The sequence below is a fragment of the Babylonia areolata genome, chromosome 16 (genome assembly GCF_041734735.1).
Source record: "Babylonia areolata isolate BAREFJ2019XMU chromosome 16, ASM4173473v1, whole genome shotgun sequence".
Classification (NCBI taxonomy): Eukaryota; Metazoa; Mollusca; class Gastropoda; order Neogastropoda; family Buccinidae; genus Babylonia; species Babylonia areolata.
In genome coordinates, this window is record NC_134891.1 from 15,177,893 (window position 1) to 15,193,231 (window position 15,339).

At 37.5% G+C, this 15,339-nt stretch overlaps 1 protein-coding gene across 1 annotated transcript in view; it reads right to left on the reverse strand.

The window, feature by feature from the left end:
- Window positions 1–324: 324 nt before the first annotated feature.
- LOC143291190 (peflin-like) overlaps window positions 325–15,339 on the reverse strand; it is a 40,172-nt gene continuing 25,157 nt past the window's right edge. Inside the window, exons 4-5 of the mRNA XM_076600918.1 lie at window positions 13,975–14,118; window positions 325–9,828 (exon numbers count right to left, since the gene is read on the reverse strand). Of these exons, the coding sequence (XP_076457033.1) occupies window positions 9,602–9,828; window positions 13,975–14,118 (371 nt within the window). The 3' untranslated portion in view covers window positions 325–9,601. The remainder of the gene's footprint in view (window positions 9,829–13,974; window positions 14,119–15,339) is intronic.

Consider the following 15,339-nt stretch of genomic DNA (forward strand, 5'->3'; position numbering starts at 1 on the left):
GCCAACAAACAATAGGACCAAAACAACTAATTTCTTGGCACAGATAATCTTTTCTTTTTCTGTTTTTTTTTTTAAATGAGTTTTTCAGCGTTAAGTGTGTGTGTTGTGCATGTGTGTCTGAGAGAATAAATATTTTCTTTCATTTTGATTTTTTTTTCTTCTGGTCAAGAGTCAAACACAAGACAAAAAAAGAATACAATCAATAATAAATCCATGAACCACCTTAACATATTTAAAAACAACAACAACAAATAAACAAACAAAAACAAACAATCATACACTGAAACAGCCTCCTGCTCACCTGTTGCACCACATGAAAATGAATGCAGTTATCAAACAAAAGTTTATTTGCTAAAAATTGGACTGCAGTCATATAACTAGGCACCCTCAATATAGGGAAGCACAATAGATACAACTATCAAACAATACAGTTTTCTTCTTTAATCTACACCCATGCCCACAGCAGCTGAAACTACCAGAAACGCTGATAAAAAAAAGTATAACGATCTTAACAACAATATGTTATTATAAACTATTATGTCAGTCTTGTAAAATGTCAAATATCTTATTCATTCTTATTCTTGTTGCTTATAGTCCAGCCGACCGCACAGGGCCAAATAAGGACTGTCAAACCATATGAATGCTCAACTGTGTCAACACAAAACTGTCACATTTACACAAAAACACTAAGACAAACCCATAAGACACAGTTCATGACAGTATCCCAACCATTTAGCTCCTAATTGCAAAAAAGACTAGGCCATGCTGAGGATGCCAGCCATTCCGATTAATTTATCATCCCCAGATTACAAAAAATCATAAAAAAGGGAAAAAAACAAAACAAAAAAAAACCCAACAACAATACTTCAAAGCCAAACAAAAAATACATAAAAAGGCCATATAGGCAAATAACACTGCAGAATGGACAGCTAGTGCCCATCCCAGTGTTTACATCTCATTACCTAATCGCCAGAGCAAAACAGCACAGATAGTACATCATACACTGCGGAAAAGAGAAAAAAGTGCCAAGGTTTGCTTGAAAAAAGAAAAGGGAATAGATGGAAAGGCAGAAAAAGGAGACAACAGTGAAGATAGAAAAAAGGCTGAAACAAAGAGTGACAGAAAAGAGGAAATTTCCAGCACAGAATTTCCAGAAGGCGGGTATGCTATTTATACTGAAAGACCCCCAGCATCCCCACGGGGGTGGGGTGGGGGGTCAAATATCTTAAATGTATTAATAATTGAAAGGTTACATCTTGGTAAGGTAACAATGCTTACTTTAAATAACATTATATGATCAAGACACATAATAAGGTTCACACATACATGCTCACACATACCCACACAGAAGGGAGGTGTAAAATGATCCAAGAAATCCATCAACACCAAACCCATGTGAGGAAATACACACACAAACTTGTGAATGCATACACATACATGCAAATGTGAAGATCAAACATACACATACAGAGTTGTAACGTAATCACACACAAAAACAATTCCAAGTGTGAATAAACATACACTTATGCATACATGTATACACATAACATGCAGACTCGTCTAATATAGCTCCATGGAGGAATTTGACAGTTTACATTGTTGCTTATAGTCTAGCTGAACACAGGACAATATAAAACTGTCCAACTAAATACACAATTCAACCACATATGAACATGTACCTGTCGTGTCTCGAAAAAAACAACAACTGCAAAACAAATCGGTCCATGACAAATCATCTTAACCATTAAAATCCTTAAGGTAAATAAGACTATGCTGTGCTAAAGAGTGTGGGGGTGGTGTGGGGGTGGGGAGGGGGTTTGAGATGGGGGTGGGAGAGAGAGAAAAAACAGATGGGGGTGGGAGAGAGAGAAAAAACAAAGTTTTCCTTACCTGTAGAAACTCGATAATGTGCATTTGAAAATCTTTTTGTTTAATCCACAAGGTGTAGATCTTGTTGCAAGCCGAGTTGCAAGGAAAATGGTGACAGTTTTGAGTGAGTTCTGTTCATGTCTCCAAGAAGCCAGAACTTTTAAGGTCAAGGTATTCGTATTGGGGTTATGCATCTCATCAGGGCCATAACTCTCTAACTTCATGTTCTCACGGTGAGCCGTGCAAGCTGTCAAATGAAACATGTATCTACTTTAATGTCTTCCTTGTTTTGCAGACACTTTTGTATTGTTATTGTCATTGTAATCTTAAATTGCCATGCTTGTTCAGTATTCACTCATTCTGGTGAAAAAGAGATGCATAGTTTAAAAACAACAACAAAAAAAACCCCTAAAAAATCCTAACAGATTGTTAAAACATTTCTTTAACCCCTAGGCTGCCTATATGATGAGATAACTCGTCATTGCAAGCATGTATGCTTCGCTGCCACAATGACGAGATAACTCATCATCAAAATATTCTGTTTTTTCCCTGGTTTGCATTCAGTTCTTTGACAAAAATACTGGCAGCTTTAGGTTGGGGAATCTTTCTAGATTCTATTCATAGCTAGAAACAACATCTACGTCATGAAGTAGTCCTTTATTTGAACGTTTTGGTTGGGTTACTGGCCGCAGTGTTTGCCTGACTCCTCTCCTCGCTCGCTCAACAAAATGTCGGACTGACGCTGTGCTCAAGATATGCGATCGTGGCGAACAAAATCAACCAAGATTGCTTTCTTCAGCTGATGCTCAGAAAGAATTGAAGCCTAAATTTGAAGAAGACAGTGATGAACATTTATAGGACTTTTTGATAGAAAAAAAGGGAGCAATCAAGACAGTGGCCAATACATGACTATCAGTAAGTGTCGCCAGCTGTGCAGATGTAGCAGATGACAGAAAGTGACCGAATTATTAGCAGGACACCGAGTGAGAGATTTTCTTGGCACTCAGCCAACGCGGTCTGATGAGAACTGGATAAATTGACCGTGTGAGAGGGTGAAGAGGACTGGGGTGGAGACTGAGGGGGCATGGCCTCACATCTATATTATCACTTGGAGAGGTCCCAATGCATTGTGTATCTGTCTCTTTAAAAAAAAAAAAAAATTATTGTGGTTGTTCTAGTATGATTTTGTATGTGCAGATATCCATTTGTCCAGAAAATATGATACTTTAGTGCAAATTACCTGACTAATGTTTGTAATGAACAAGTTGAAAATGTGACAAAAAAACAAAACACTGATTTCAAAACAACAGCATGTCACTGAAAATATATAAAATGGGAAAACATCACGTGTTTTGTATTCTTTATTCATTTACCTTTCAGAAAATATATACTTTCATGGGTCTTTCTCCAGTAACAAAGAGCACAGAATTTTTTTGAAAACTTATACCCGTTTTTTGTGAAAAAACCCTGGCAAACAGATTTCACTTAAATCTTATTTTCCTGGCAGCGAAAGGGTTAATAAGACTGTGAACACATCTATCACATGACTTGTATGTCCGTACTGCCTCAAGAAAAATGTCATTGCAAATATTGTCTGTTGGATGTTTCCATGACAATTTTCTTTTCTTGTTTCCTGTCCATTTGCAGGTAACCCTGTATAATGACCACAAAAGAAAGATGTTAATGAATGAATGCAGGATTTGCTGAATGGATGGGTGAGAGGAGGAATTAAAAGAGGATGTGAAAAAAAAAGACTACGCTGTGCTGAGGACATCAGCCCTATCACTTTATTCATCATCCTCAGATTACAAAAAATATTGTAAAAGGTATCAGATACAAATTAGCTTAGTTTATTGTTGCATATAGTCTCGCCGTCAGTATGGCCATATCAGGACTGTCCAAATATACAAACGTTCAACTGCATTCAAACAAAACTGTCACATCTATAAAAAAAAAAATTTTTAAACACACAGTTCATGACACTTTATCTGAACCATTTAGCTTCTTAAGGCAGATAAGACTGCTGTGCTGAGGACATCAACCCTTCTGCTTAATTTATCATCCCCAGAGTACAAAAAATCATAAAAAGGAAAACCAACAAAAAAACTTCAAAGCCAAACAAACAATACATAAAAAGGCCATATAGGCAAACACAGCAGAACAGACAGCTAGTGCCCATCCCAGCATTTACAATCTCATAATCTAACTACTAGAGCAAACAGCACAGACAGTGCATCATAGACTGCGGAAAAGAGAAAAAAAGTGTCAAGGCTTGCTTGAAAAAAGAAAAGTGAATGGACTTGGAAGGCTGAAAAAGAGACAACTGTAAAGAAAGAAAAAAGGCAGAATTATTATTATTACTAATGATGCTTATAGTCCAGCCAGCCACACAGGGCCATATCAGGACTGCCCAACTACACAAATGTCCAAATGCAAAACTGTCACATAGAAAAAAAATCATTAAGATAAAAACCTACAAAACACAGTTTGTAACACTTTATACTAACTAGATGGTAAATAAGATTAGGCCGTGCTAAGGTTGTCAGCCCTTCCGCTAAATCTATCAAGAAGAAAAAATAACAACAAACTTCAAAGCCAAACAAAAAATACATAAAAAGGCCATAGAGGCAAATAACACTGCAGAATGGACAGCTAGTACCCATCCCAGAATTTTACAATTTCACTTCCTAATTGCCAGTGCAAAACAGCACATACAGTATATCATAGACAAGGCTTGCCCAAAAAACAAAAGGGGAATGCATTGGGAAGGCAGAAAATGGAGACAACAGTAAAATTTCTAGCACAGAATTTCCAGGTGAGAAGGATACAAATACTTCAAAGCCACAAAAATATACAAAAAAGGCCAGCATAAGGCAAATACCACTGCTGAATGGATAGCTAGTACCCATCCCAGCGTTAACAATTTCACAGACAGTACTTGGGCTTGCAGGAAAAAAGAAAGGGAAAAAGAGAAAAGAGAAAATTTCTAGAAAATAATTTCCAGAAGATGTAGATACTATTTATACTGAAAAAAAACAACATAAAACACTCTGCATTCCACAGGGAACTCTAATGAGGAACAGCAGTTACTTATGACAGCAGTTACCAATGACAAATTTGCTGGAAAAAACAAAAAACAAAAAAACTCTCTACACACAAAAAAGTTAAAATATATAAAGGTAAAAAATAAAAACAAGAAAGCTCAGGATATGAATCCCTTAATAAGATCTGAAATACACAATTACATCTTTTGTTTGCAACAAAAAAAAAGAAAAAAATATTGTAAAGGTATTAAAAAAAAACAAAAAAACACCTTAAAAAAAACCTTGTACAATGTTCCTTGCACCAATACTAAGGGTCACTTGACCACTGGGTCAAATGTCAAAGGGTCATTTCATGAAATCTGGTGGTCAACAGTGAAAAAAAAATCTTATAAATACACCGTGTTCTGGAAAGATGCATTGTTTTGAACCTCCAAGGGCTTGAAAGTCAAGTTTTGGAATTTGCTCTTCAGTTACCCCAGTTGTGCTTTATATAGAACACTGACTGTGGCAAACATGAAATACACTGATCTCAAATATGTGACCTCAAAATGAAGAAAGTCATCATTCTTTATACAAATTCATAAACAACCATTCATAGAGTAAACCCCCCCCCCCCACACACACACACACACGAAATAAACAAAAAACAGCAACAATTGAACACTAGTTTCTGTGTGTGTGTGTATGAATATGCATTTGTATGTCAAAGTGTGTGTATGTGTGTGGCTGAATATTTGTATTTCTTTTTTTCTTTTTTATATCACAACAGATTTCTCTGTGGGAAATTCGGGCTGCTCCCCCCAGGGAGAGCACATCGCTACACTAAAGCGCCATCCTTTTTTTTTTTTGCATTTTTTTCCTGCATGCAGTTTTATTTGTTTTTCCTATCGAAGTGGATTTTCCTACAGAATTTTGCCAGGAACAACCCTTTTGTTGCCATGGGTTCTTTTATGTGCGCTAAGTGCATGCTGCACACAGGACCTCGGTTTATCGCCTCATCCGTGGAGGGGGAGAAAATATCGGCAACTGAGCCATGATTCGAACCAGCCGCTCAGATTCTCTTGCTTCCTAGGTGGACGCGTTACCTCTAGGCCATCACTCCAAATGCCCACATTGCGCACATACTGGACTGTGTGTTTTATCATCATTCCTTCAAAATGGATCAGTTTATAAAAATAAAGAACCAACAAAACAATCCATTCTATTCAAATCCCCGAATTGATTTATCATGTGTATATTATTATGTATGCAAGAACTGTTAAGTTATAACATTTTTTTTAAAAACCTTACAGCTAATCAAAATTTGTCAACAAAACCCATCTAAATAAGTCTAAAAGACATTAATGCAAAGAATTCACTGACAGAAATATGGAAATGGAAAAATATCAGAAAACTTTTATCACAGAATAAGAAGTACATGCCATTCTAAACATAATCAGAAGACTCCCATTCCAATCAAATTCTTTGATAAACCTTCAGAACATGCAGCATAATGATCATCAGTACAAATGTGCAGAGTTTTCAGTCAAGAAGTATGCAGATATCAAACTGCAATTTGAAACAGAAACAAAAATATCCAGTTTTCCAGATTCCTGTGAACAATGAAAATGAAATAACCAAAGTAATATAAACTGCCTTCAGTATTTCCTTGATATAAACCAGTTGAAGGTCCCACACATGTTACACCGCTAGTGAGAAGACCTTCACACAAGATCCTGATCCTCTGAATATTCTCTCCCCCTATTGTTGAAATCAGATTCCATACCTCGTTACTCATTTGTGTAAGTCTGACCTGCTCTCTCTCTTTCTCTCTCCTGTTTTTCGTCTTTCACAACAAAAATGCATGCATGCATATGAACCCACACATACACACATGCACATGAACAAATACTAAGTTTTGTTGCTACTGCTATTTGTACAATGAGAAAACTCATTTCAATGGGAGAAGGTGGTGGGGAGGGTATGGGGCTGGAAATTAGGGGTGGCGGAGAGGGGAGAGAGACAGAGAGAGAGAGAGAGAGAGAGACAGAGAGTGAGAGAGAAAGAAAAAGATTTTTTTTTCAAATGAAATACATGTTGATTAGATATGCAATCAGATCAATAACAAATACAATAAATTTTGTTAAGAATAGTAACAGACTGCATATACTACTTGAATTTTTTTCTTTTAATCATACACAAGTCACCACATTCTGAAACAATGCTAAACATATACATTTACGTTATACATCAAATATCTTCTTTCCAGTTGTCATCTTTTTTCCTAACTATATTACAAAATATATTATAATTCATACCATTATCCATTTTAAAACTGTATTTATTATGGTCTTGATTACATTAAATCACTGAGGTATCTAACTGAAACGTAAATGTGCAAGTGTCTATGTAGAAGCATGAGAGAATACGTTTTATTATTGTGTCTGCATGTTATTCTGTTGTGTGCCTGTGGGGGAAAAGCTGGTCAGTATAGTTACAAGTGTGGGGGAAGATGTGTGCATTTGAACTGCAAGATGTGTTTGCAGTCCAGTTGAAGTATCTAATAATGTTGTTATTTGCTTTCAGGATGGGATCAGGGAAAGAAAATGCAGAAGAGAGAGAGAGAGAGAGAACAAGAACAAGAGAGAGAGAAATTCAGGAAGATTTTTCCACTGAAGTGGTAAGCGGATATTCTGATTTCTTGTAAATAAAAAAAGTAAATAACTGAACAAATGATAAAATATATTTTGAAATAATTTCAGGAAGAAGATATTTATTGACGATTCTGAGTCAGTTTTCCAAGTGGGGAGTTGCGTCTCAGCGGTAATAGGAAAACTGAAGAAGACAAAAAACTTTTATTTTTTAATGTCTCATTATTGGCTTGCCCTATATAAAAGGAAATAGTCTTTTCATACGAGCAATCAAGGAGAAAAGTTGACTGTTTATGATTGTGTATTTGTTGTTGACGGGTTAGAAGTGGAATCCTTGGTTGTTTTAGTAATGATTGTTTAAAAGTTTAAGGAAACCACTAAATGTGAATTCATATGGATTAAATTTCTTTAAATATGACTTATGAAATAATTATATTGTGATTTATAAAAGACTAAACGGTGATTTTCTGACTTATTACAATTTCGGGGGTGAAGTCAAATTGCAAAGTACAAGGGAGATGGTTTCAGTCAGAGTGGACTTTATGATGATGTGAGTCTGATGTTGTGGTTTATTGAGATTTTGGTGCCTTTATGAGTTTATGACAAAAGGAAAGATTAATGTATTAAAAGATATCTCGAAATATTCTTCTGAAAATTTTTTTGAAATAAATATTTATTTCAATGTAAATAAATAAATTCTATTTCAGCTTTTTTTTTATATATAATGTCAATTATAATGCTAGGATAGTGACTTTGTAATAACGTGACTGTATTCATGCTGTTCAGTCTTTGTAAATTAGGAAATGTAGGGGAAGTGAAATAACAAAGGAAATCAAAAACAGACAGAGAATATATCCTTTACAAAAACACAGGAGAACATTTACGTTATACAGGGATCAAGCCTTGAGTTAAGATGCAGATATGGAACATTGACGACCAGAGAGAGAAAGGAAGAAACAAAAAAAAAACAAGAAGAGGAAGAAGAAGAAAAAACAAAAAACAACGAAAATACTGGAACTTGGAGTGCTTCAGTGACAAATATTTTGCGTGTGTAAATAAAAGTTTGAAGTGGTTATTGTTGTACAAGTTTTTATTATTAGTAGTAGTAGTTCTTTTTTATGTATTTATCTATTATTATTATTTATTTAAAAAAATTTTTTTTCTAGGCCTGACTAAGCGCGTTGGGTTACACTGCCGGTCAGGCATCTGCTGGGCAGATGTGGTGTAGCGTATATGGATTTGTCCGAACGCAGTGACGCCTCCTTGAGCTACTGAAACTGAAACTTTCCCCAGATCGAACCCATGTGACAGAGAAAGCAACTGAGTTGTTTGTCTCTTTCTTCTTATCTGCCTACTTTTCTTTACATTGACCAAATCATTTTGTATGCCAAATACCTGCTTATGAATACTGATTCAACAGCATTAAACCTAACTTTTTCTTTCTTTTTTTTCAAATAGCAAATTACAGTAAAAACTATATATCTGAAAAATATGTACACAACAAGAAATAATGTACATAGCTCATAAAAAAATCTATCCATAAAATAGAAATTATTGATATCTATGTCTGTGGACTTGAATGTTTGAAGATGCTAATATTCATTTCAATAATGGTATGAAATACCATTGTAATTTCTATATGTTCAAAGCTGAATTATTTTTCAATTGTGAAATGTATTGAACAACTGTACCATATCTCTTCTTAAAAGTAAAATTATCAATTGAAAGGCCTGTATCAAGAGGTGTTTTTTTTAAAATTCTAATACTGATATACAAACCAAACATTTCAAACTTTTATTTTATTTTTTTTTAAAGGTGAACATACAATTCAACTGAAAAACAATAACAAGTAAGCAATTGTACAGAATAATACAATCAACACACTACACTGTTAATTTTATGCAAACATGAATCCATATACATGAACAGAAATTGGAAAGAAAAAAGTCTCATATTTTACTTGAGCATTAAAAATACCACTTCCAAGCATTACACTTAAATTGTGAATAACACAGCAGAACATGAAGCCAAACCAGACACTTTCACATCACCAGCGATTTATGGTTTGTACAGAACAGCCATGGTCAGGAAGTCTTCATATGCCATGTTGACAGTGCCCACATTGGCTGCATCCCGCTGCCTGAAGGCATCTGTCAAAGACTTGAGCATGACGCAAGACTGTATGAAATTGTCAAGGGTCAAAGAGCGCCTGCCAAAATGGTCAAACTTGTAGAGCACAGTCTGCACGAAGCGTGGGGAAACATTGAATCCCATCTGCTGGTATGCTAGAATGATACAAAAACAAATTTGTTAGATCATTAAAATGTACTATGAACAAATAAATGAAGAAGTGAACATACTCCTGAACAATAACCTTATAGTATCGAACATGAACCTACCGGTATATCTATGTATCAATTTATCGAGTTATACATTTACTGGGTGATCCTATCGCATGACAATAGAATGAAGAATTCTGATATTATGCACAAATAAAACAAAAAACACCAGCCGCCATGGCGAAGTGGTTAGGGTACGTTCACACTAGGCTGTAACCACGATCTAACCAAATGGTTACATTGAGGGATGTAACTACCATGAGACAAACTCTAGATTTTTCATACAGCATGTGTGAACGGAAAGCGTCTAACCACTGTCTAACTATTAGGCTCCGCCCCTTTTCCCGCGCGTTTTTTGACTGAGAGCAGCAGTTCTCGCTCGCTGGCTGGGTTTTGTTTTGCGCTGAAGTTAGACTGGTGGCATCTAACTACCGTTGTAACTTCGTTCTAACTTGAACAAGTTACAAGCCAAGTTACAGGGGTGCTGTGGCTGAGGCGTCATGTACAGATTGGGGTATACTTTTGTTTTCTGTGGTTCCCGTGGGTTTCCATGAGGTGGGGGGTCTTGAGGTTGTGCATCTCCACCAGCCTGCTGTGACCTGCTGCAACCTGTTGGAACTTGGGTCTTGTAACTCCCTTGTAACTCCCTTTGAAAGTATAAAACCCCCTTGTTTCAGGGGGGTCTCTTCATTCCGTCTTGACCTGTCATCATGAATCGTGGATTCGTGTAGACGCAGCAAGAAGAACGAAAAAAATGAGTCAGCCAGCTTAAATACATTCACACTGTGACTGATCAAGTTACAACACGCGTCGATGTAACTCACTATAACTGACCCCAACCATGCAAAGAAGGTTGCAATCACTTGCAGTCGGTTAGATGTGTCGGGCCAGACAATTTGCATACCGTACGCAGCGTGCGTGCAAGGCATGCTATTTTGTTTTGACGTCGGAGTTTTTTTTCAAACTCGGCTCCGCCTCTATTTTCTGCTCTAACTCACTGGAACCGACGGGGACTAGTGTGAATGCCTTTGTAACCGTTTATAACTTGATCGGGCGATGTAACCTCGAAAAATTTTTTATCTCCCGAGTCATATTTTTGGGGGCCATCTAACCACCTATCTAACCAAAAATCGGGTCTTCCCGAAAAATCGTCTAACCGATGGGAACCCACTGCAACCAAAAATTCGTGGTTCCAGTGAGTTAGAGAGCGATGTAACCATTTGGTTAGATTGTGGTTACAGCCTAGTGTGAACGTAGCATTAGCGTTGCAGACTGACGGCTGGGAGGACGCGGGTTCGAATCCCATCATCGTCATCCTCCTGCTCCTCCATCGTCATCAATATAAACAAAGTAGTCTCAAAGTCTGTGGCCTTTCATGCCCTGCTCTCATGGTGACCTCAGTTTCGATACCACTCCACTTCCGTGCTTGGGGTGAGTCCTGTCAATGTCGTCAGTGTTGGCAGATTCATGGGGGGCTGTTGTTTGAGGGACATGGTGGCGGTCTCCACTCTGGGAGGGACGCTCACTCAGTCTGGCTCCGCGACTAAGCCATTATTGTCGTTAGTAGAGGGCTTAGTAGGTGGTGTCCTAAGTACGTTAAAACAGAACAGGCACCACTGAACACACCTAAGTGACTCAGCAGCAGTGCAGGGTCTCCTCTGGTGTGTGGCCACCTGGCGACCTAACATTGATGGTTCCCTGTGGACTGCCGACGCTGGAACTGCAATGGACGAACCCGGGTGTGGCTGTGTATGGGGGAATCTAAATGAGCGGCGTGGGAGTAATGCCACTGAAACGGTGCAGATGATGGGGCAGGAAAAACCCCCACAAAAAACAAAAAACAACAACAACTAAAAACAGAATTAAATGGCTAAAAGGTGAAGCAAAGTATGAGAGACGGAGACCGAGAGAGAGGGTAAGACAGAAAGTAAAACAGAGAGAGTGAAAGAGTGAGTAAAAATGTGTGATACCAAACACACTCATGCTGATTTAGTCAACTTAACAAAAAAAACCATCCAGCCAGAGCAAATTTTGTGTCCTGTCATGGAATTTCATTGAAATGGCCTGCTATGATGAGAGCACTGTGAAGTCATAGACCATCGGAATGTGCATGGCCGAAACAAAACAAGGCACTATCATCTATTTACAACTCGTCAAAAAATGCTAAAAAAAAGTGTGTAGCAGATGGATGCACAGAAATGACAATGTAATGGGTTTCATTTCATCACCAAATGGCTATATTACTGGATCATTTCTTCTCCTGTGTTCATTCACTTGTATGTACATGAATGGGCTTTTACGTGTATGACTATTTTTCCCCGCCATGTAGGCAATCATACTCTGTTTTCAGAGGTGTGCATACTGGGTATGTTCTTGTTTAACTCACTGAACGTTGACATGGATTACAGGATCTTTAATGTGCGTATCTGATCTTCTGCTCAGGCACTAGCAGGTCTGCACATATGCTGACCTGGGAAAACAGAAAAATCTCCATCCTTTACCCACCAGGCACCGTTACGGAGATTCGAACCCAGGACCTCAGAGTGAAAGTCCAATGCTTTAACCACGCGGCTATTGTGTCCATCATTGGATCATTTGAATTTACTGCTATATTTTCTCAGTAATAAATCTATCATTCCTACCTGTCACTCACACACACTTTGAGATGGTTCAAGACATGTCAGGCATGTGTCTACGAGATGAGTCATTGAGTGCATGTGATTGTGTGTGCGTGCAGATAGAGAATGGCATCAGGGTATGTACATTCCTGGGTAAAGGGTGTCTATGCAAATCAGTGCATGTCTGTAATGTATGTATGTATATGTGTGCACGCATATGTGTGCATGCATGTGAGTAAGCAAAAGCTCCATTTTCTTTCTTATTTTAACTACTTGCCTTGTGCTTCTTTTTAATGTATTTTTATTCCTATTCATTTACCTGTTTGTTTACTTGTTTGTATAAGTATCTTTTATTTAGTCTGATTTATGCTTTTGCATGCACACACACACACATACATGAGTCAACGTCTTAATAAAGTGTAAAAGTGAAAGCACTCTCTCTCTCAATTGTGTGTGTGTGTGTGTTTACTCTTCTTTTTTATCCTTTTGTTTTTTCCCTTTCAGGACTGGGTGTACAACAACTACAAAAAAAGTAAGCTTGTTCCACTACCCTTGTGAAATGAGGTTGTGTGTCATTAATTTCAGACATATGTCTCTGGCAAACAGTGAAGCATTTTAGTGGATGTACGTAAGTGTCTTTGACAGTCAAAAGGTTAAATACTGAATCATAGGATGCCCACGTCTTGTTTTCAGAATCATGGCAACTGGTCAAGAGTATCACTGCTCACTAGCACATGAACAAATCAACTGTAGGTTATGCAACTGAATGTGCATGAGTATGGGAGTTTTTGTTTACTTCCATGTGGCGACCTCTAATCACTTTTCAGCTACACTTTTCAACACCCCAATACTAAATTATCCTGTTTTTCTTTATCAGTGTTATTTTTGTGAGCTTGTGCTATTCAATGCTATGTGAAAGATAAGTGCTGGCTTGTTCTGTTGCTGATTTTATCCAAGTATAATGCAAAGGGGTCAAGGCTGAGGAAAATACTGCCTTATGGTATGAGAGTCAGAGTAATCAGTCTAAAGTATAAGTAGTAAAATCAGTTGTTCAATTCTAGTATCTGAAAACAGATCAATCATTCATATTCACACCCTTATTTTTACTACAACAACACTTCACCCTCTTTTTCATTGTATTGTACTGCATTGTATTGTATTCTCTTGTCACAACAGATTTCTCTATTTCTCCCCAGGGAGAACATGTCTCTACAGTGAGAGCACTACCCATTTTTAGAGTGTTTTTTTTTCTGCCTGCAAATGTATTTGTTTTCCTACCAAAATAGATTTTTCTAAAGAATGTTGCTAGGGACAACCCTTTTATTGCCATGGGTTCTTTATGTGTGTTAAGTGCATACTGCATATGGAACCTTCATTCATCATCTAATTCAAATCACTGGCGTCTAGACCACTACTCAAGATTTAGTGGAGGGGTAGAAAATACTGGTGATTCATCTATCCACTGTGCCATTACCTGCTTGCAGTTCAGAGCCTTCAATAGAACCTGAGCGATTAGAGTCATATCGCTCAAAAGTACTCCTCCACTGCTGGATGTAGTGCCACAGCGACTGGAACTCGTTGATATCGATAGTACCACTCATGTCACGATCAAACATACCTGACAGACAGAAAGACACAGTAATTAAGTTGGCTTGGTCCTCACAGCATTTTCTCCCCATGATCTGCTGTTCTATTTGCTGCCTTATTTTGATGGATCAAAGGAGTAATGGATGGAGCCATGGATGGATGAACTGGTATGTGTAATGTATAGTGTGCGTGCGCATGCTTGTAGGTGTACTACACACACAAGCATGGAGCGAAAGCATCAAAATGTCTAAGAGAGGTTGACCTTGCTGGCAGAATATAAAAAAATCTTCACCCAGGTTAACCCATAGGATTTTCAACATATAAAACGCTGACCTCATATGTATACCTTTATTACAGTCCCACACTACATATGTCCATCAAACAGGACAAATGACAATATCAAGAAGAACTTTTAAGCAACTAATTCACACTCAAAGTGAATCAAACAAGAGGCAAAAACAAAAAAAGGGAAAAAAGGCTCACATGTGATTCCAAAAACAACAAGAACGAAAGCAAAAACACAGATGGAAGTGAAGGGGCAAGGGAGTGGTGAGGGGCTTTGAGGGCGTATCAATACTTCTAAAATGAAGACCATTGATCTAAATAATATTTTTGCTTACATAAGCCAAAAATCGGTTTGAGTCAGCTATCCACAGATAAAAAGGTAAAATTACTGAAACAAATGAAAGCTTCTGAGAAAGATTACAGCTGCAAATAATAATAATAATAATAATGTACACTAATTTTGTATAGTGCCCTTTCTTTCTAAGAGCTATGGTGCTTTACATGAAAGAAAAAAGTTAAACTACATGAATCATTCATGACCACTCTTACTCCATTTCCCCACCCCCCACTCTTCCTCTCTCATTCATCATGCATACAACGTGAACTGACAAGTATTGGGTGATGTTGGAGAAGAAGGACACAGACAGTGCTTATGGATAGGTTTTAAAAGAATGAGTTTTTTGTGAAGAGCGAAAGGCAGAGATAAAATCATGGATATGATGAGGAAGATGTTCTAGATATGAGGAGCAGCAAAAAGAAAAGAACATTCACCATAGGTTCTTGTACTGACATGAAGTTTCAGAAGGTAACAGCAGAGTTCATGAGGGAGCGTAAGCACTGATAATGTAAGCAACACTCCCAAAAACAAGTCCATGAAGTGGTATGGTTCCAGTCTTCCGGCTGAGTCCATTGCACAATCATATGTGGGTAGGACCCAACCACAGTGTGAAAATCCACTTCTGCTGGG